This window comes from Carassius gibelio, chromosome A3 (assembly GCF_023724105.1).
Source record: "Carassius gibelio isolate Cgi1373 ecotype wild population from Czech Republic chromosome A3, carGib1.2-hapl.c, whole genome shotgun sequence".
NCBI classification, from domain to species: Eukaryota; Metazoa; Chordata; class Actinopteri; order Cypriniformes; family Cyprinidae; genus Carassius; species Carassius gibelio.
Window position 1 is genome coordinate 20,879,666 of NC_068373.1, and position 21,068 is coordinate 20,900,733.

Genomic DNA, 21,068 nt, shown 5'->3' on the forward strand with positions numbered 1-21,068 from the left:
TAATTATTGTTAAAAAATACTTTAAAAATTCAGCAAATGGCTGAATTATTCCATCAGTAAATCATACATAATTCTTTACTCTCTAAATAATTGTCTTTCTCAGATAGACAAAACAAAACACTGGTCATCTGTGTTTTATTTTATCATGATTTAATTATGCTAACCAGCTTTTTTGACTTGTATTCCTTGGTATTCAGCATCCCAAAGAGCCTTTTCAGACCCCCTTTCACAAATCATAACCTCCTGTATAATGTTCAGCTGGACGACTGGCTTTCAGCCATTAAATTATTGTCTAAATTTAATTTGGCCTTTGGTTGAATGCAACTTGAGTGGGGGGTGTTAGACGTTTGTTACTGGAATGATAAGAGCCTCTTGTTAAGATGTTCTTCAATGTCCAGTAGACAGAGAAGCAATATAATGTAACTAACATCAGACTTAATTTAATAAAATAAAAACATACACGTTAGTGTTAGTCTATAGCCTGTTAATTACACATTAAATACACCTAAATGCTCTGCAAACGAATGACAAGGTTATATGCATTCGCTTACATCCATTGAAACGCTTTAAATTGTCCCTACCAGCTCTGTTTCCTGTGAACTCTGTCACGTGTCACAGGAACGTTCTACCCCGCCTGCAATTGTAATAAAACACTCCCTCATTGTTGCGTCACTGTTAAACCCGCCTTCCAAAGCATAGCAGCCAATCATCGTCTCTAAGGCCTGTCAATCAAAATAAGACTCGCGTCCTGATTGGTCCAGCTATCGTCTTGTAAAATTGATTAATAATTTCCATCCTTTATTGCGTCCTCTTGCAACCGCAAAATAGCGTGGCTGCTCTGAAAGTGTGGTTCGGAAACAATCGCTCCTCGACTTCCATTTAATAGGTGAGTTTTTTTTATTTTCTTAGTATAAGACGCCGAGTCGTCAACATCCAAGTAAAAACAAACGTAGTCTGACACATGAACGAAAGCTAGTTTAGTTTTTTTTTTAAGTTTTTTTTTAGCTAATGTTACTCTCGCTTTCGTTATCATGTAACGTTAAAGTTAGGAGTTGACGTTATGTGAGCCACACGAGGTCATACGCGTTTGTATCTCAAGGACATGTTGTATCAAAACCTACTGTCTATGATCAAAACTCATTGTTAAGTTGTTCACAAGAAGTGGTTAGCAGCGAGAAAAATAACTGCTTTCTGTAAGGTTTACGATTAAGCACACACCCGTAATATATCTGAAGCCTGGCTCAGAGTCTTTGGCTTAGATTAACAATCACACGATTCGTTACTTGTTCTAAGGTGACTGTTTCTGTAATGTGATACGTGTGTTTGCACCGATACTCTGAATAATTTAATCTCAGAGATCATATAAATGTCGGTCTGTCTCCCACACCTTCCTCCACAGAGTCAAGATGCCTCACGCTTACCCATTCCTCTCTCCTGAGCAGAAGAAGGAGCTGAGTGATATTGCTCAGAGGATTGTTGCCCCTGGCAAAGGCATTCTGGCTGCAGATGAGTCTACAGGTACTTTAAGCCATTCCGTTTGTGTTTGTTAGTAACCCATTCATTTGCTCCTGTCATCTTTAATCTCGAATCTTTGTTCTTGTGCAGGTAGCTTGGCCAAACGGTTCCAAAGCATCAATGCTGAGAACACCGAGGAGAACAGGAGACTGTACCGCCAGCTTCTGTTCACCGCTGATGACCGCGTCAAGCCCTGCATCGGCGGCGTCATCCTCTTCCACGAGACCCTCTACCAGAAGACCGATGATGGCAAACTCTTCTCCCAGCTCCTGAAGGAGAGGGGCATGGTGGTTGGCATCAAAGTTGACAAGGGTGTGGTTCCCCTGGCTGGCACTAATGGAGAGACCACCACACAAGGTGAAAATCCCATCACTATCTATAAATTAGATTATCAGGTAGTAAAATTACTCCTAGTATCTTATAACTTTTAGTATCCACTTAAATGCTGGAATTAGATGGACTTTGTCCAGAATTGAATGTCAGAGTCACTTGCTTATGACTCATTAATTCCTGATTTGTCTCTGCGCTCTCAGGTCTGGATGGACTGTACGAGCGCTGCGCTCAGTATAAGAAAGATGGCGCAGACTTTGCTAAATGGAGGTGTGTGCTGAAGATCACCCCTACAACCCCTTCAACACTGGCCATCATTGAGAACGCCAATGTGCTCGCACGTTACGCTAGCATTTGCCAAATGGTGAGACACGTACAGATATATATCCAGATATACTTGATTAATAATCTGTTAAGTTTGTGTGCATTGGGAAATGCTATATTTTTTTAGTAAACAGAAACCCTTTGTGATAAATTGGTTGACACCTAATTATGATGATAAATGCTCATTAAGCAGCAGACCAGCATATCAGAGTGATTTCTGATGGATCACGTGACACTGAAGACTGGAGTAATGATGCTGAAAATTCAGCTTTGCATAACCCTAATAAGTTATATTTTAAAATGCGTTCAAATAGAAAGCATTTATTTTAAATGCTAATAATATTTCACAGTATTGCTGTTTTAACTGTATTTTTGATTTAAATAAATGCAGCCTTGAAGAAAAACATCTTGCTCACCCCAAACCTTTTAATGGTAGTGAATATGAAAATAAAAATGATAAAATCATGATTTATATTAATCTGTAATAATTGAAATAATTTCACATAATTCCAATAGATTTGTATCACTGACAATGATCTCGTCGTTCTCCTCAGCATGGCATTGTGCCCATCGTGGAGCCTGAGATTCTTCCCGATGGAGACCATGACCTGAAGAGGTGCCAGTATGTGACCGAGAAGGTTCTGGCTGCTGTGTACAAGGCCCTGTCAGACCACCATGTCTACTTGGAGGGCACTCTGCTCAAACCCAACATGGTGACCGCCGGGCATTCGTGTTCCCAGAAGTACACCCCTCAGGAGGTGGCCATGGCGACTGTCACAGCTCTTCGCCGCACTGTTCCTCCCGCTGTGCCTGGTTAGTAAAGCAACTGCAATTACACACTCAGTCATGACAGAGTCTTTATCTTATCACAGGCCTGCTTTTTATAACTCCTTAAGCATGTAATTATCATCAAGCATTATCATTACCTCATACCACACCTCTTTCTCGATTTAGGTATCACCTTCCTGTCTGGAGGCCAGAGTGAGGAGGAGGCCTCACTCAACCTAAATGCCATTAACCAGTGTCCCCTGCAGAAGCCCTGGGCCCTGACCTTCTCCTACGGTCGTGCCCTGCAGGCCTCTGCCCTCAAAGCCTGGGGTGGCAAGAAGGAGAACAGCAAAGCCTGCCAGGAGGAGTTCATAAAGAGAGCTCTCGTAAGTTTTATTGACTTGAGATCATCTACTGGTTTCTGATCTGGTTATACGAAAACCCATTCATGCAACCAGTTTTTCTTGCTGTTTTGTGTCTGTGTCTCCAGAACAACAGCCAGGCCTGTGTTGGGAAGTATGTGTCTTCAGGAGATAAGGGCGCTGCTGCTGGAGAGTCTCTCTTTGTGGCCAACCATGCCTACTAATCAGCCTTTTACATTTCAATCCTCAGCTTATTCTGAAAGAATCACTGAAACAAAACTATGAAACAATGAGATTTTACTTCAAAGAGTTATAGTAATTTAATAATGTATTTTTGCCCTTCTCCTCCTCCTTCCACTTTTAATAACACTCCCAGGTATTGTAATGTTTAACTTTTTTTGAAGCATGTTGCTCTTGTACTTGTAATACTTATGCTAACTGTATTTGACCTGCACAAAGCACATATGCCTTTCAGGGGTATATTATTATTATTATTGTTGTTTAATATGATACACACTGGAGTAAAAAAACATTAAAGTATCTTTCATGACTAACCTAATAAGTTTCTATTGTGCTGTTATTCAGACAACACATCGTTGTGAGGTTTTGTGACATTTCTCTTGAAATATGTCTATTCATCTTCTGAATCTTGTGAACAACCTGTATATAAATGTATAGGATGACTGTCATCCAAAGAAGAAGCTCTGCTCCTTTACAGTTAAAAAAATATTATCAGTAAGATCTTTTTGTAATTGTAAGGGATGCTTTACATCTGATTTCAGTAAAAAAAATAATAAAAGAAAATCACCTTTTGACATTTCAGTTTTGCAGCGTACTGTTGACTGACATTATCTAGTAGTTTTAAATGTTTTTGGCTCCGTTTATTGGCAGTAGATGTATGCCTTGAGTTCATGATTAAGATTTCAGAAGTGATACGTTACCTGCGGGAGCCTTTATATCAGTATAATGCATGAAAACTCCAAAAGGAAACACGAATAAGAATATATTTTATTACAAATTTGTAATCATTTATCAAGTTCCTTACGAATCAAGTACATTTGTGAGAAAAAAAAATCCAAACCTTTTTACGAATGATCTTGTATTAGCAAATCTTACTTGGGGAAAAAAAAGATTATGATAATTACATGAGAAAACATTTATCTGATCTTAGACTCGAGTCAGAACTGGAGTGACCTGTGAGCAGTTAAAAGAAATTCTTTAAATGAACCTGATGCATTTCTGAAGACTGTCCAGCAGAGGGAGATAGTGATGTTCTGAAAATAGAAATTGGCAAATGTGTTGCCTCAGGTGTCTTGTGTTCACTCACGGGCGACACAATTAAATGTTCAAATGGTGCAAATATGCTTATAGTACTATGAATAGTTGGGTAAACGTTTCTGGTGATAAATAGTAGATTGCCGAAAATATTTGTTTATATCATTCCCATTCCCTTTCCACAGCAAAAGAAAAAATCATTCATGATACCGTTTCCAAAACTTTCCAAAGGAAATTTTAGTTTTTGAATTTTTGTAAAACACCCTTGCTATTATTATTATTATTATTAATAATAATAATGCCTAAAAGCTATGAAACACAAAGTATAATGTTATAAATTCACATTTTTTAAATAATGAAAACATAAAAGACTTTAAAATGGTGTAAATGTGCGAAAAATAAATATATTGTACCAGCTGTGTGTAACTCATTGTGTTGTAGTAGTTGTTGTTTTTTTGACCAACTAAAACAGTCATAACTGTGTTTTTTATTTTTGTGCTTATGTTTTCTCTGTTTCAGTGATATCTGACATATTTCCTGAATAATGAAGTCAGGGTTTAGAGTGGCACGGCTAGGCCCTGCTGTGTGTTGTAACTGATAGTCTATGGTTAACTACTCCATCAGCCACTTCACATTTCTCAGTTCACATTCAAAATAGTGTTCTGGCAGAATATTTAACATCTTGCAGTCAGATTTTTATTTAATGTATCTATGTCTGTGTTCACTTTATGTTTATGGTGACTTTTGGTGTTTTGATGTCACAGCTCAGACCTCCTGACTGTGGGACGTTTTTGTTGCTGCCTGTCAAGAGCAGGTCAGCAGGTCATGACATAATTCATCATTTTCCACAGCCTTTACAGATCAGACAAAAAAAAAAAAAAAAATCTGGCTGCTATCATTTACCTCAGAGAAGAACGCTAATAATAGCTCTCTCAGTTATTTATAGACCTTCTTGGTATACATTTATTAAATTACAGTTATAATTTTAATACATGTAATTACTTCAGGAATTTAAAGGTTTCAACTCTCAACTAAATTGAGCCACTGCAATAAAAAGAAAAAAGAAAGAAAGGAAAAAAACGTGCTTTGATGGCAGCAGAGCTGTTTCTTGTAACAATAATATCCTAGTATATTTACATTGCATATTACTGTCACAGTCTTCTGTCTTTCTGTCTTTGTCTTTCTGTGAGCACATGGCTTGTTTTGTGTTTATTTGGTGACATGTGCTCTCTCCTTTCCTTTACTGACCCCGCCCACCTTGTCACCTCATTGCAGTGTTTCTCCCTTGCTCCCGGACTCATTGCCTGGTTCACTCTGCACACCTGTTCAATTACTCACACACACAGCTGTTCCTCATTTGTTCACTAGTATATAGTTTTGTCTCACACACCACTCTGCCTGCCTGGATTATTGTATGTTATTTGCTAATGTTTGTTGTCATTACGTGGCTCTAGTTCTTGCATTTCGGTCATTCGTTTTGTTTCTTTCTTAATAAAGTTAATCTTCCCTGCATCTTGGACCCTGACCTTGTTCTTTCCACAGCGCCGTCTCTACCGTGCTGTGACAATTACGATTTAAAACAATGCAAAATAAGCAGAATAAATTCACATACCTGTATTTATAAGTACAATACCTGTATATACCTGTATTTACACAGAACATTTTTTTCTGTTCTGTGGAACACAACAGAAACTCTGTTCCTTTATTATTAATGAATGTGTTGTTTGATCATAATTGTTATCTTTTTCTTTTTATAATGAACAGATCCTGTGTTTTGATGTGTTTCGTTACAGCATTGGTCAGCTTCCTGATGGTGTCGTTCTCTTTAACTATATTGATGAGTATATTTGGTAATGATCATGTTTTTGCATTTCTCTTCTGAGCTGGATTAATGAGATTTGATGAGTGTTGTAATCAATCTTTGAACTTTTCCTCAGGTGTCGTCTTTGCCAGTTTTAGTTCAGGATTGGGGGAGCTTTCCTTTCTCTCCCTCTCTGTGTTTTTCCACAGGTACAGCCTACTAGAAACCCATTTATTCAAGTTGTGTTTGGGGTATGCAGTGATTTTGAAAACAATTGTGTGAAAGTGAAAGACGTCATTATATGGACATGTTCAGGTGTTATCTGTGTTAATTCCATCAGTTATTTTGCATTTATGATCCAGATAGGTCAAACACCAAACACAAACAAACTTCAGTCTGACTGAATGATGAAATATAATAAAGTTTCAGTCATTATGCTGGAAATAGAAGGTTTGAATGAGTGCCTTGCATATTGTGGGATGCAATATTTATCTAGAGTGCTTTATTTAATACTAACATTTTGTGAAATCTATGTGTATTTGTGCATGCAGAATATTTACGCACTACCATTCCAAAGTCTGGGCTTGTAATTCAATTCTTGAATTAATGTTTTTATTCTGCAAGGATGCGTTAAAGTAAAAACATATTAAAATGCAAAACCTTTCTCTTTTAAATAAATGCTGTTCTTTTGATCTTTCAATTCACCAAATAAAGATCCTGACAAAAAATCTGAATATTAAAATTATTTCTGAAGGATCAAATAAGCAATTGTCAAATTTTAATGATAATGAAATTTACCCTTTTTACTATGTTTTGATAAACAATGCAGCCTGTGTGAAAATAAGAGACCTCTTTCAAAAACATGTAAAAAGCCCCAGTTGCAGATCTCGCTTTTTACGTGATATGTATCTATACTTTGCATCTGTGTTTCTGTCTCTTTAAGGAGTGTGTTAAGTGGCTGGGGGTCCTTTAATTGAAGAAGAGACCTATACAAATGAGGATGCTGAGACAACTCAAGAAGAACAAGGTGTGTTCAGTTAGGACCTGTACAGCTTTTCATGCTCACAATGATAAACCATTCATAGAAATGTACTGGCCTTACTTTCTTCTTTCTGACAGAGGACCAGCACATCAGACCCCTGACCTTCACCAACAAAATATATATCATGAAGGTTAGACCTACTTTGTGCCTTAGCTTGTTCCTTTGGTTCTTTTTATATTAATATGGTCCTTAGTTCGGTGCTTCTTGTCTGCTTAAATGACATTGCATCTGCTTTGGTCAATAAATGTTTAATGAAAGTGAAAGGTGCACAAAGTAATTTTTTTTCATTATTGTTTTAGATATTATTTATTCACATCGGGATGAATGCAGTGCATTATTTTCATAACCAATGCTATTTTAGTCAAAATATCTTTTTTGTAGTCCACTGAACATTAGAAATGCTGTCCACATCTTTCGATGTTACATTTATATATTAATTTTTATATAATATCTTTGGTGCGCATTTAAAGTAGGATCATAGTTTGTGTTTGCTATGTAGGTTAGGATTGTGTGTGTGTGTGTGTCTTGTTGTGCTGCAGTCAAACAAATACACTTCCTCTGAATCTGAGTATTTAGTTCCTACTCATGTGATCTCTTTCAGGGTCTGCTGAAGTTTATTTTCCCTCTTGGTTAGGTTTACTTTGCTGAGTATTTTATTAACCAGGGACTGGTGAGTGTTTTCTACAATCTTAGTTCAAAGTCATAAAGAGCGAGACAGCAGCAGAACAATCTGTTATCACTAAATATTAATATCTATCCATGCATCTCTCTAATATTAGTTGGAGCTGCTCTACTTCACTCACTCCCGTCTCTCAAACGAACAGTATCGCTGGTAAGACTCAGCACATCCCACTTTATTTCATGACTTTGAATGACACTACCTTTAAAAATGTTTCTTTCAGTAAGATCTTTAAGTCTTTTATGCTAACCAAAGCTGAAAGAAATATCAGACCCCAAACTTTTGAAAAGCAGTTAATATTTTTTGTGGTTCTTATTCAAACAACAGTCTGAAGATTGAAGGAAGATTAAAAACTTACAAGAAATGGCTCTTTATTCATTACTGAGATCTGGAGTTAAAGCACAAGACAGTACATAGCTAATGCATGCATACTAAACAATAAATATAACACAAAAGTAAAGAACTCTTCATGACATGGATTACTCTTTCTCTCTAGTGTTTGAATGCTGTTCTGTTGGGATTTGCTGTGTACTACCAGTTCTTGCCAAACCCATGACTGGTTTTTGTTATTGTCCTCTATGAGGGTCTGTTGGGAGAAGCAGCCTACGTAAATACCTTCTATTTCATCCGAGAGGAGGTACACAAAACTCAGTCAAGCCATTTTTTCATTTGATTTAGATCAGCATGTATCAGTCAGAGTGGTCTCTGATGCATTTTCTTATGCTGTGTTTCTGGACAGACCGCTAAGCACAAAAGAGAGTTTGCCATGGCTGCAGCAAGTGTAGGGGACAGTCTGGGAATCGCTCTTTCTGCAGCTGCCGCCTTCCCCGTTCACCATTATTTCTGCTCTTTATGAGCAAATGAGTATGTGGGTTTGTGCATAAAGACATTTATATGGTTATGAATTCATACATCCTCTAAAACCCTTAATTTGTGTTTTTAAATTATCTTGAACACATTCCATTCGGAATAATATGTTCTTATTAAAATGAATGATCTGACTGATTTTTGACCTACAGACACCCTGCTCTAATAAAATCTTTATTAACCCATGATTTACCCAAAACAAGAACAAATTATGTATAGATTATGCTTTAATTTGTACATTTTATATCCTCATTGTAACTAAAAATCCTGGAATTATGTGTAATCTTTTCTGAAATGATTCTCTTTTAGTATTTAAATATTTTTCTTAATGTTCTTGTGTATGTGACTTTCATGACTTTTCATGATTCCCACTAACTCGTCCCTGAAATGTTGTTGCTTCCATTTATAAAGCAGTTTTGTTTCTCTTTTTGTGGCTTAAAGTTGCAGGCCCTCCCTCACCCTTGGTTTTGCAATTGAACTTATTTAGCAAGACTCTGTAATAGTGTGTTGCTTTCTTAAAGGGGGGGTGAAATGCTCGTTTTCACTCAATATCCTGTTAATCTCGAGTACCTATAGAGTAGTACTGCATCCTTCATAAATCCAAAAAGTCTTTAGTTTTATTATATTCATAAGAGAAAGATAGTCTGTACCGATTTTTGCCGGAAAAACACGACCGACTGGAGGCGTGACGTGTGGGCGGAGCTAAAGAATCACGAGCGCGAATAGGCTTTTGCGTTGAGAGCATGTGGAAGCTGTGACATTACAGTGAGGGAAAACCCATCATCCAAAACAAACCATGGCTTACAGTCAGATTCAGCTGTTTATTTATGATCCAGAATCTGATCCAGAGGCTGAAACTGAACGAAAGCAGCAGCAGCAACGACTCGCTCCGAGCGGGGCTCGCACCCGGGTTTCTGGCATGGGAGGGGACGCACTAACAAGGAGGCAGAGATATTTTAAGCAGTTTTACTCACCTGCTGTTCCAACACATGATCGTGACCCTTTTTCCTTGGGATTGCATCATCCTTAAGAAATAAACAATACGCAAATCCGTCGTCAAACTGGGCCTTGTGAACAAGCATCTTCGAAATGCAGGGAACAAACAAAAACACTTGCACAACTCCGTTGATGCTCTGTAAAAATAAACTCCATCCACTGGTCCCTTAATGCTGTTTTTTTTGGTAATCTGTGCAGGGTTGTCTTGCCCTGGCAACCAAAAACACACTTCTTTTGTGACTTTTCGCGACGCTCTCGCTCCTATCAGTGAAATGTTTGTGCTGCTCAGCCTCGCTATTACGGGAGCGCGCGAAGTGCGTCAGGACCCATATAAGGAAATTCCGCTCCATCTAACGTCACACAGAGCCATACTCGAAAAAAAAAACTTTCCGAAACTTGTGACAAACCGGAAGGAGTATTTTGGGAACAAAAATACTCCTTCAAATGTACAACTTAATTTTTGAAACTTTGTCCATGTTTAGCATGGGAATCCAACTCTTTAACAGTGTAAAAAATTCAGTATGCATGAAATAGCATTTCACCCCCCCTTTAACAATCATTGGTTTCATTTCCCATTCCTTGCAGGTTTCCCATGAGTATACCTTAATTCACAGTTATTTAAATTCTCAACATATAGAGGAAACTTCTCAATATGGGTAAAGAAGCAGAAGTTGCATAGTCTTTCAGTTCAGCATCATAAATCAGTTGAACAATGGACATGTATTGTAATCTGGCACTAGATGGTAGTACAGAGTTGCAGTTCGGTCATTAAAAAGCAGGAGTGCGTGAGAGGAAAATGCAATCTAGTCTTGTGTAGCCAGACCTCATCAGCGGTCAGGGACTCCGGGGCATGAGACTAGCCTTTAGATGACTGCTGATGGATGTCTGTGATCAAGGTGTTGGTGTCTGGCTCACTCATTCAAAACGTGGCATATCCTCAGCTTTGATTCGCTGCATCGGTAGAATGACTGCATTTTCTCACAGGGAATAATATAAAGGAAAAGTAATTCGCTACAGTAAGTAAATAAATAAATCCACTTAAGTGACTATGTTTCCTAACACACACGTATGCTTCTAAAACGTGGGCTTTATAATAATGTTTGAAGTTTCAAAAGTTGTACTGTAAACTACATTATAGAGAGAGAGAGAGAGAGAGAGAACACTTCATTAAAAAAATATTTTATTACAAATACATGAAAATTTAATTCGTCCAAAAAATATATCGTAATAGAATAAAATAAAAAAAATGTAACCAGATTTCAAAGACAATTGAAGTAGCTAATTATGAGGTTAAATATTACACAAAGATATACTTGAATCAATTACATTTAATATAGATTTAAACTCAACACTTTAATCAAATTGCAATTAACGTGCAGTTCAGTGTACGAAAACAATGCATTCATTTCGAACTTAACTAAATTATTTTTTAAATATATTATGTCTGTAAATAGTACCCCTTTCAAAAGTATGGTAAAGTGTACTTCTTTTTCAGAAAATGTGACTCATTCATTCAATGCATCAGCAGTTCATTGTTCATTGTCTCGGGCTGGACGGAATTGTGGGTGGGGGGAGTGCATGTACAGTTCTCTCTCCACCTTCAATACCACGACTTAGGTGCCCTTGAGCAAGGCATCGAACCCCCAACTGCTCCCCGGGCGCCGCAGCATAAATGGCTGCCCACTGCTCCGGGTGTGTGCTCACAGTGTGTGTGTGTGTTCACTGCTCTGTGTGTGTGCATTTCGGATGGGTTAAATGCAGAGCACAAATTCTGAGTATGGGTCACCATACTTGGCTGAATGTCACTTCACTTTCACTTTCACTTTCATACCAGAAAATACCATAGACAGTAAAAGAAATGGACACAGCAGACCCCATTGGAACTCAATTGAGACAGGTGAAGCCCATTTTTAGCGTTTTTTAGCACTTCCGTTTCTGACGCGCAGACTCAAACGAAGCTTGACGACGTCAGCAACCTGTCTGACAGATGTAAATCTTCTAAGTGGCTGTGCGTACTAACTGCCATCGTTAATCTTGCAGAGATGGCGAGCTTGAGCGCGGAGTTCTTTGTCGTGAGTAAGCAGGAGTAAGTATTCTGATTAATTATTTTGTATAGTATTTTAAAATGTAACGCCAGTATGCCATATTAAGTTAATTGCCTGCGAGCTTCTCCTCCTGTCTGTACGGTAATGCGACAGAGAGACGAGTGGTTATGACGCAATCGTTGGCCTATTTTTTACAAAAACTGTTTATACGGGACCATAATGTAACATAGATGGTAATGGAGCCCTTTATACATTGTCGTGTATCTTTAGAAATAAATAATGGACAAACGGAGTCTTTAAACGCCTCAGATGTAAAGTTATTCACTGTCAAAGTGACTCCAAAATGAATGGGAGTCAATGGGAATGCTAACGCAAGTGAAGTTCTGCTAAAAGATGGCAGCCCCCACCCGACTTCAACTTCCGGTCGAGTTCCTTGAAAATACAGGCCAACAGGCAGAGATATTATGTAGCTACATATCCATACCAGACCAACAACGCTCATGTCAGTTTGTAATGTTTTACAATTAATAAAAACGTGACTTTTATTTTGAAAAGTGGTGCGTCTGGCGGCCATGTTGGGTATTAGAGGGTAGCACAGTTCACATTTTAGCTTCTGATACAGTAAACCACGCGAAGAGATCGAATAAAAGATCAAACTGGTGAGAATCGACAATATTCTTAGTTTACGAAATCAAACCCACAACATAAATGATCTTGCGTTGACATGAATGTAGGTGTATTAATCTTTCATTTTTAATGGCAACAAATGTCTTGTTAGCTTAGCAGCGATACAAATGCAATGGGTAAACATTTTAGCGTAATAATTGTGTTTGTCCATACATTTAGCCATTCACGGGACAGTGTAACCTCAGTCGTGTTTTCTGTGAGTCCTCAGTGTGCGGTGGATCGCGAGTTATTGATTCATCGTGTTCTGTCGTGACAGACCGGTTACGCGCACCAGTCACGAATCGTGACTCACGCGCGCGCAGACTCGGAAGCTGCTTAACTGCTGTTGCAGACAGATGTGTGTCAGCAGTTAGTCATCCGTGCCAGTCTGTTTCTCATCGAGTCTGGGTTAATTCATGCGTGTAAACATGCCATCTTCCCTTTGTTCTTGTAGGAAGTGTCTGGTGTGAAACTAATTGTGCCTGTGGTCCTGTTGATAGGAAGGGCTCAGCAGTGCCTGGGCGCCCAGGGAGCCACTGCCCGAGTCCCTAGAGGTAGACACCAAACCACAGGACATGAGTGCCGCCAAAGGAGGCCTGGTCATCTTCACGGCCAACTCACACCCCTCCAGCAGAGAGCTGGGGAAGAGGATAGCCGAGTAAGTGTCCCCTGGAGCTCCAGTATAACAGGCCAGTTATATTGGGTAGTTAGGACAGAGTGGAAAGACATTCATTGTCCAACTGAGCAAAATCTGAGCTAGAACAACTGTATTCTTTTGAGTGCTAGTTAACAACAAATCAAGTAAGTGCAAGTACACTACTACCATTTTAAATTATGAAGTTTTTAACAGACTTGACTTTCTTGTCATGCAAATCGCCTTGTTTTTAAAGCTGATATGACTTAAAGGAACTAAATTAAATGAAAGCAAGGTTATTTTTAATAAAAAAAATATTTAATGTAAATTACATTTCTTATTTTTGTCTTTATATTGTGTGGTGAAATATAATTTGGGACAACCGATTTACGTCTTGTAACTTGTGTGTCAAATACGAAAGATTTCTGTTGTTTTTAACCTGTTATATACTGCATCATATTGCCTTGAACTTCTGTTCTTGTTCAGGCGGTTGGGTGTGGAGCTTGGAAAGGTGCAGGTCTATCAAGAAGCCAACAGAGGTGAAGGCCTGTTTTCTTTTCTACTTTCCATTAAATATCTGTGTATTTCTTTTTTTTTTTATCTTCACCAGCGATGTCTGTGACCTCTGCTGTAGTGGTTGTTCATTCTTGACATGCCATGCTGGAGAGAGCAGACAAAACAGATCGGCGATCTGAGCTACTGTTGACTAATTAAACTGACAGTCTTTGTTTTGGGTCATGCTCGTGTATACTGAAATGGAGATACGCTTGCACTCCCACATGCAGACGATTCTCCCAGCTTTCCATGCAATGTTACGTCCTTGTGCTAGCTTTTAAATAGCCAGTCTGTTTTGTAAAGTGAAATGTTTACAGCGGACCAAAGAAACAATGAAAGTAACATTTCTTTTCCCACAGAAACACGGGTCCAAATCGAAGAATCTGTGCGCAGCAAGGATGTTTTCATCATCCAAACTGTATCCAAGTAAGAAACCTTAACGGGATCCTCTATTTCAAAAAGAAAATTCTTTCATTGTTTACTCTCCCTCAAACCATTCCATATATATATATGACTCTCTTTCTACAAATAAACACAAATAAAGATTTTTAGAAAAATAAGTCCATATACTGCAAGTGTAATGGTCCCTCAAAGTTAATGCTTTAACAGCACACAAAGTGAACACAAGGCTAGCCCATACGTTCAATCATGAACTCATATGACAGCCGAAAGCAACCACTTAGTAAAACGTTGAAAATATTAGTATTTTTCTTACACACACCTTTCATTTCACTTCAAAAGTATTTGATTCATCAGCTGGGTCATATGGATTACTGATTTGTTCATTTTGTGAGGTCTTTAAAAGCATTAACTTTGGCCATCCCTTAGATTTGCATTATGTGGGCTCATAGAGTTGGATTTGTTTTTTTAAATCATTCTTTATGTTCATCTGAAGAAAGTAAGTGTTGTACTAGAATACATTTGGAACGTCACAAGTAATAAATTCTTGTGGTGTAAAAGCTCTTCAATTCGTGAATAAGCCAAAAAAAAAAAAAACAGTAACAATGTAATTTATATTTTTTTGTTCACAGCAGAATTCCGTTAATATTAATAACAGTGTTCTATAAATAAAGGAATAGTGGAATTCTAAAAATATTTTTATAAACAAACAAAAAAGTCTAGTTGTAAAGTAAAATTGACTAAATGGGAAACTGTGTTTGAGTGACATTGGAGCCATAATTATAATTTTTGGTGGGGGTTTAATTTTACTTCCAAAGTCATCTTTTTTGCTTCTAGAGACCTGCTTTGCTTGATAGCTCAAATCCCTAGCAGCCATTATGCAGAATTATGCAAATAGGGCAAATTAACCCTCAGTTTGACATTGATACCGATGTTAAATGCGCAAATCTCCATGTATGCAAGTTAGGGTTTAAGTCTTTAACACTGTTCTTCCTCCTTCATCTGCAGGGATGTTAATACCACCATCATGGAGCTGCTCATTATGGTGTATGCCTGCAGGACGTCCTGTGCCCGAAACATCATTGGCGTCATTCCCTATTTCCCCTACAGCAAACAGTGTAAAATGAGGAAGAGAGGCTCCATCGTCTCTAAACTACTTGCCTCAATGATGTGTAAAGCAGGTAAATTCGAGTCCATCCGATACTTAATCGTCCCTGCATTTTAGGTTTATAAGGCTATTGTCCAGTTATAGTCCTCCAACTGGTTTGTTTTGTCTGTTGGTTCTGTTCATTGTGGCTTTGAGCAGGTCTGACTCATCTCATTACTATGGATTTGCATCAAAAGGAAATCCAGGGTTTCTTCAACATTCCGGTGGACAACCTGCGGGCCTCACCATTCCTGCTGCAGTACATCCAGGAAGAAGTAGGTCTATTGCATGTGTGGATCTCATTTGCATAAGATCAGGATTTCCTGTAGACCGTTTTCTTCCTGTTCGTCTTCTCAAAGCTGTCAGGTTGAACTATGAGACAGTCAGTGATTCACTCTGTGAATGTCACCAGTTAGGTTTGTTAATAAAAATAGAAAGCAGGAGAGAAACTAGATTTGACTGATATTTCTCTGCATAAATTCCTCCACTCAAGATTATGCATTAATTTTGTATTCATGATCACTTTCTCTCGCTCTGATGGAAGGGCATCTGCATTAGTTAGTGATGAACTGTGAGTGTGTGTTATTTAAGTCTATGTGCTCTAAGATTTTTAAATAACGTGTCCATATATATTTTTTAATTCATTAATAATTGTTTTTCCTGCATACAGATTCCTGACTACAGAAATGCTGTAATTGTGGCCAAATCTCCAGCATCAGCCAAAAGGTGAACTCAGATCTTACTTCGCCATGTCATGTCAGTAGTTTAGCTGTGTTGCTAAAACAAAAAAGAATAGGTGCTAAGCTAACAAGAACTAGAATGATCGCCTAGTCAAGTGTCCATTCTGTATTTAGAGTATAATGTTAAATTACCTTCACACTTTTACCTGTTATCCAAATCCCACACAGAAATCTCTGTATGCATGGGTTAGTTGGCTAGAGTTCATGATGTGTGTTTTCAGATGCTTCTAAATGTCAATATTTCAGTTCTTACTGGTATACAGTGGGTACAGAAAAGAAGAAAAGAGTAAATACAACTGGAGAAAGTAAGATCTGTGTCCGTCTTCATTTCAGTTAACAAAGCAACAAAATCTGATTATTTTAAAAAGGGGGGGCGATTCTTTCTACACCCACTGTATTTGGTTCTTGGTCATGCATCCCGCAGGATAAAATTCTCCTAAAAGCTTCATGAGAATTGCGGTAATCAGATAGTTATCGGTATTCTTGTTCCGGCAGAGCATGATTTTTCTTCTGTGGGTTTGAACAAGAGTATGACACTAAAACTGCAGTGGCCTTAATGTAGACACCGAATGTTGCCCTGATGGTGACAGCGTGCTATCCTGATGTAAACTGATTGTACTTGTCTGTGTTAACAGTGTAAATGTGTTGTTTTCATTAGTGTAGGTTGATGCAGTTAGATTATTTTATAATACATTTTTTAATGTAGCGTTTGCAAATAAAACATGTATTCAGATTTATAAATGATCAATTTCAGGTGAATACTTATTTTTCAACCATTCAGTAACATTAATAGATATAATATTTGATTTGAATCACATATTAGTAAATTTCGGAATCAACATCTAACTAAGACTAATTAATGCTTTCAAAGTATTTTTCATTCTTAGTTTATGCTAATTAGTTTAGTTAACTACTGTTAACAAATTAATCCTTAGTGTTAAGTGTTCCCAAATAATAGATATGAAGACTTTTGAATATTGTCTTGGACAGAGGTGGGCTTTGCAACAGTTGAGAATCACTGATTACTTGGAACTGCTTTTTCCTCTGACTAACAGGATTTAGAGTAATGTTTTCAGCAGAATGCAACAGCATAACCTTTTTGTCAGATGCTCTCGCTAATGGTCTAGTTGGTGTTAGTTCTCTAATTTTGATTGTGCAACCAGATTTATGTGGGGTTGTGGGTGTCAAAACAGCCACGTGGCAAAAACACTGAAAGTCCACTCTTTATCGTTACTTTCACAGGGCCCAGTCGTTTGCTGAAAGGTTGCGGCTGGGCATCGCTGTGATCCACGGTGAAGCCCAGGACGCTGAATCTGACCTGGTGGATGGACGCCATTCCCCTCCCACTGTCAAAAACATTGGCGCCATCCATCCAAGCCTAGAGATACCATGTGAGAATCTCATTTTAGAGAGCTGATTGAGTCTGATTGATTGTTTTCCATCCTATTCCCTGTTATCCTATTTATTTTTCTTGTACAGTGCTTATTCCCAAAGAAAAACCCCCAATTACTGTGGTCGGAGATGTAGGTGGACGAATTGCCATCATAGTGGTGAGTTCAGGATGATTTGAATGTCTTCAGGCCTGTGTTATTTTAGTACCACTGATGTACTAGAATATTATTTGTCAATACTTTTGAAATATATTTAATTTTTGCGTTCTATTTTCGTTCTTTGTAATGTTGTTTTATCCGTTTTTATTAGTTTTTTTGTAGGTTGTTACATTTCAGTTCATTTTAGTGCTTCATCTTAAACTAAATGAAAAAGAGATTTTGCCAACTATACATTTTTTTTTTTTTTTTTCCACAAAAAAAAAAAAACTTTTTGCTATTTTAAAATCACCCCTCTTCTAATAATATTTTTTTTTTTTTTTAAGGATGACATCATTGACGATGTTGACAGTTTCCTAGCAGCAGCCGAAACACTGAAGGAAAGAGGCGCTTACAAGATCTTTGTCATGGCCACACACGGAATCCTCTCGTCAGATGCCCCTCATCTAATAGAGGAGTCCGCCATAGATGAGGTCATCAACCCTTCTTTTTAATTCGAGGTTCAGAATTATGAGTTTTTTTCCATGAGTACTGATTTTTTGATGTCTTTCTATACAGGTGGTTGTCACCAACACCATTCCACACGAGATCCAAAAACTCCAGTGTCCCAAGATCAAGACGGTGGATATCAGCATGATCCTGTCCGAAGCCATCCGCCGCATCCACAACGGAGAATCCATGTCTTACCTTTTCCGTAATATTGGCATGGATGACTAACAGGCTCCTGTACAGTCAGTCATAACATGCACAGAGATCAAGACATATTCTGTTCCTGTTGCCTGTATCATTAACAGTTTTTCCTTTAACTCCTTTTTCCTTTAAACAGGATGTTTTTTAATGGTATCCCAGTTCAGTGAAAAAAAAAACATTCAGAGGATACTCCACCTCTTGATCAGAAATACTGGCAATTTTGTTTAAGATTTGAAATACCAGATTTAAAAGAAAAGAAAGATCCACTGGATGTTAAAATTATGTCTTTAGTTATTTTATAAAACATTTTAGTAATTAAAGAATGAACAACTCCACTGTGTGGCCAACAATGACAAAATGTTACCATGAAAGAAATCTATGCTGTGACATATCAGTGTCAGTGCCTGCTCGTTCTGTGTAAATATTGTGCTACTAGTTGTTTGTGTATTTGTGTAGCAATACTGGGCAGTACTGATGTTAAATACAAGCATTATTTTGTTTGAAGCAAAATAGATGAAAGGTACATTTTTAGACTTCAACATAGCACTCAAAATCTAGAAAGCTTAATGTACTTGATTGAATGTTTTTTTTCCTATTAGATTCTTCTACTAACACTTCAACATGAGATTTTATATTTGTTTTTGCCAATAACAGGACTATGGAAGTATCTTTGCGTCATGAATGTGGTCAAAGTGGCCAGAGGTTTCTAAATATCTTGCCTCTTGAGAACTTGACTTGTCATTTACCAAACGAAATGCAGGGTTTTTGTTATGTAACTAATATTTCAGGCTTTTGTATTTATTGACCGCACTTGATGATAATGAATAAACAACTTAGAAACTATCCGATGTCATATGTGTGTATTGTTTAATTAATGATCCACCCTTCTCTTGGGCCGGATAAGATTAGATTGCCAACCAGGTTATCAGAACTAGATTTGCCAGTTGCTGTCCCATGCTAACCATGCCGTTTTAGACTTCAAGCACATGCGATTTAGACTTCTAAGCAACATGTAATGTTGGTTGAGCTAAGTTTACTAAAAAAGTTCACCAAAATAATTCGCCAGAAGAGGGCAGTCAACCCTTCACTTACCCCGTCCACCTCTTCAGTCCACAGGATCGGGAGCACACAAAGTGTAAAACTTGAATGTATTAGCCTTAGAGAAAATCCTCTCCCAAATGCATAAATTATATTGGTGAATTTGATTGGCAGTTCCCTCAGTGTTAACTTAGATTTGCATATCGTTCTCAAACGGTTTCGTCAGATTAAAGGAAAATTTAAAAGTGAGGTTTTTAAAGTTTATTACAAGATATTCCCTACAGTTTTGTTGATTTCGTTAAATGGCACAGATAAGCTGCAGTGAGTTTGAAGATCAAGACTTGTTTCTGTTTGCATAATGCCCTGAGGGCAGAAAATAGTTCTGACATGGACTCCATTTCAGTAAAAGCTTCTGTGACGGAAAGTGCCACTCTACAAAGATTTAGTATGACCTACGTAATCTTGCAGCTAGTTTCACAAGGAAGTAAAAATCCTCAAATATTTCTTCTTTTCCTGCAAATACTTCTTCTAAAGATATTTTTAACTAAAGTGTTAAAGCAGGTCAAACGATTGTCTTGACTGTAATTAGTAGATGGCCAGTCTTGTGTTGTTGCCCACAAATGCTTGTTCAGACTTAACTTTCACGGGATAGTTCATCCAAAAATTAAAATTCTGCTATTATTTGGGACATAAAAGATTAAATATTGAAACTAGCTGTGATTCCACTGTTTATTTGAACATGATTGTGGGTGAATTATCACTTTAAGGGAATCAAAACTGTATAGTTAGGGAAACAAAATGTAACTGCGCGTCACTGTGCATAGTGAAGCACATATTAAACTGTCTCTTTGGGTGTGAGGTGATGCTCTTCTTTATGAAATGACATTTCAAATGGGCCCATTGACACATTAACTATCTGAATTTGCTTGCTTGCTGCTGATATGACCATTATTTGCCTGCTCTGTAAGCATAAAACTTACACAGACATTACTGGAAGGAAATTTTGATCATTAATCTAACTTCCATGTAAATCATCCAGCACTCCCTATATCTATGCCCTTTGAATGAGTGAAGGGACGTGTGACCAAGTATGAGGACCCATACTTGGAATTTGTGCTCTGCATTTAACATCCAAGTGTGCACACACACACTGTGAACACACGCCTGGAGCGATGGGTAGCCATATTGCTGTGCCCCACGGGGAGCAGTTGGGGGTTCGGTGCCTTGTTGAAGGGTCTCACCTCAGTCGAGGTATTGAGGGTGGAAGAGTGCACCAATTATTCACTCGCCCACTGACAACTCCTGCCGGACCTGAGACTCAAACCCGCAACCAACGGGTTACAAGTCTGTCCTGGCCTATAGTCTGTAACACTACAGTCTGCCTAAAGAGAGCCGAGCTGTCAACAGAAGCCAATTAGTGAGAAAATAAGTTTAAGACTGTCTGAAATTCAAGTTCAAATCAGTCAATGTCAGTCTAAACTATTATTCACTTCTTCTGTTGAATGGTAATTTGTTTACAACAAGAAGGTCTATATTACCTGGACAAAGCTATATGTCAAAATTGGCATCCAATTCATCTCACTAGTAGCTGCTTGTTTAGTTCTGAGGCCAGTCATTTAAAATGCTTAGACTAGTCTTACACTAGTTC

At 37.9% G+C, this 21,068-nt stretch overlaps 2 protein-coding genes and 1 pseudogene across 7 annotated transcripts; all 3 read left to right on the plus strand.

Annotated features, from left to right (window-relative positions):
• Nucleotides 1-719: 719 nt before the first annotated feature.
• Nucleotides 720-4,116, plus strand: LOC127951778 (fructose-bisphosphate aldolase A). The gene is made up of 7 exons (XM_052549815.1): nt 720-886; nt 1,400-1,518; nt 1,606-1,872; nt 2,049-2,209; nt 2,724-2,982; nt 3,124-3,323; nt 3,428-4,116. Exons 2-7 carry the CDS (start codon nt 1,407-1,409, stop codon nt 3,521-3,523), a joined length of 1,095 nt encoding a protein of 364 aa, XP_052405775.1. The 5' UTR covers nt 720-886; nt 1,400-1,406; the 3' UTR covers nt 3,524-4,116.
• Nucleotides 4,117-6,318: 2,202 nt separating this feature from the next.
• Nucleotides 6,319-9,878, plus strand: LOC127957164 (battenin-like; annotated as a pseudogene).
• A 928-nt stretch (nt 9,879-10,806) lies between these two features.
• Nucleotides 10,807-19,225, plus strand: LOC127951756 (phosphoribosyl pyrophosphate synthase-associated protein 2-like). Of its 6 annotated transcripts, none has more exons than XM_052549791.1 (11): nt 10,807-10,975; nt 13,171-13,328; nt 13,791-13,843; nt 14,219-14,285; nt 15,267-15,439; nt 15,565-15,680; nt 16,076-16,131; nt 17,388-17,536; nt 17,625-17,695; nt 18,019-18,165; nt 18,251-19,225. In XM_052549791.1, the coding sequence occupies exons 2-11, from the start codon at nt 13,246-13,248 to the stop codon at nt 18,407-18,409; spliced, it is 1,074 nt and encodes a 357-aa protein (XP_052405751.1). In that variant the 5' UTR covers nt 10,807-10,975; nt 13,171-13,245; the 3' UTR covers nt 18,410-19,225. The 6 variants fall into 6 exon arrangements, with proteins under 6 accessions (XP_052405751.1, XP_052405743.1, XP_052405734.1 ...); XM_052549783.1 differs by lacking the exon at nt 10,807-10,975 and adding an exon at nt 12,508-12,663; XM_052549774.1 differs by lacking the exon at nt 10,807-10,975 and adding an exon at nt 12,547-12,663 and having other exon boundaries at nt 13,125-13,328.
• Nucleotides 19,226-21,068: the final 1,843 nt, after the last annotated feature.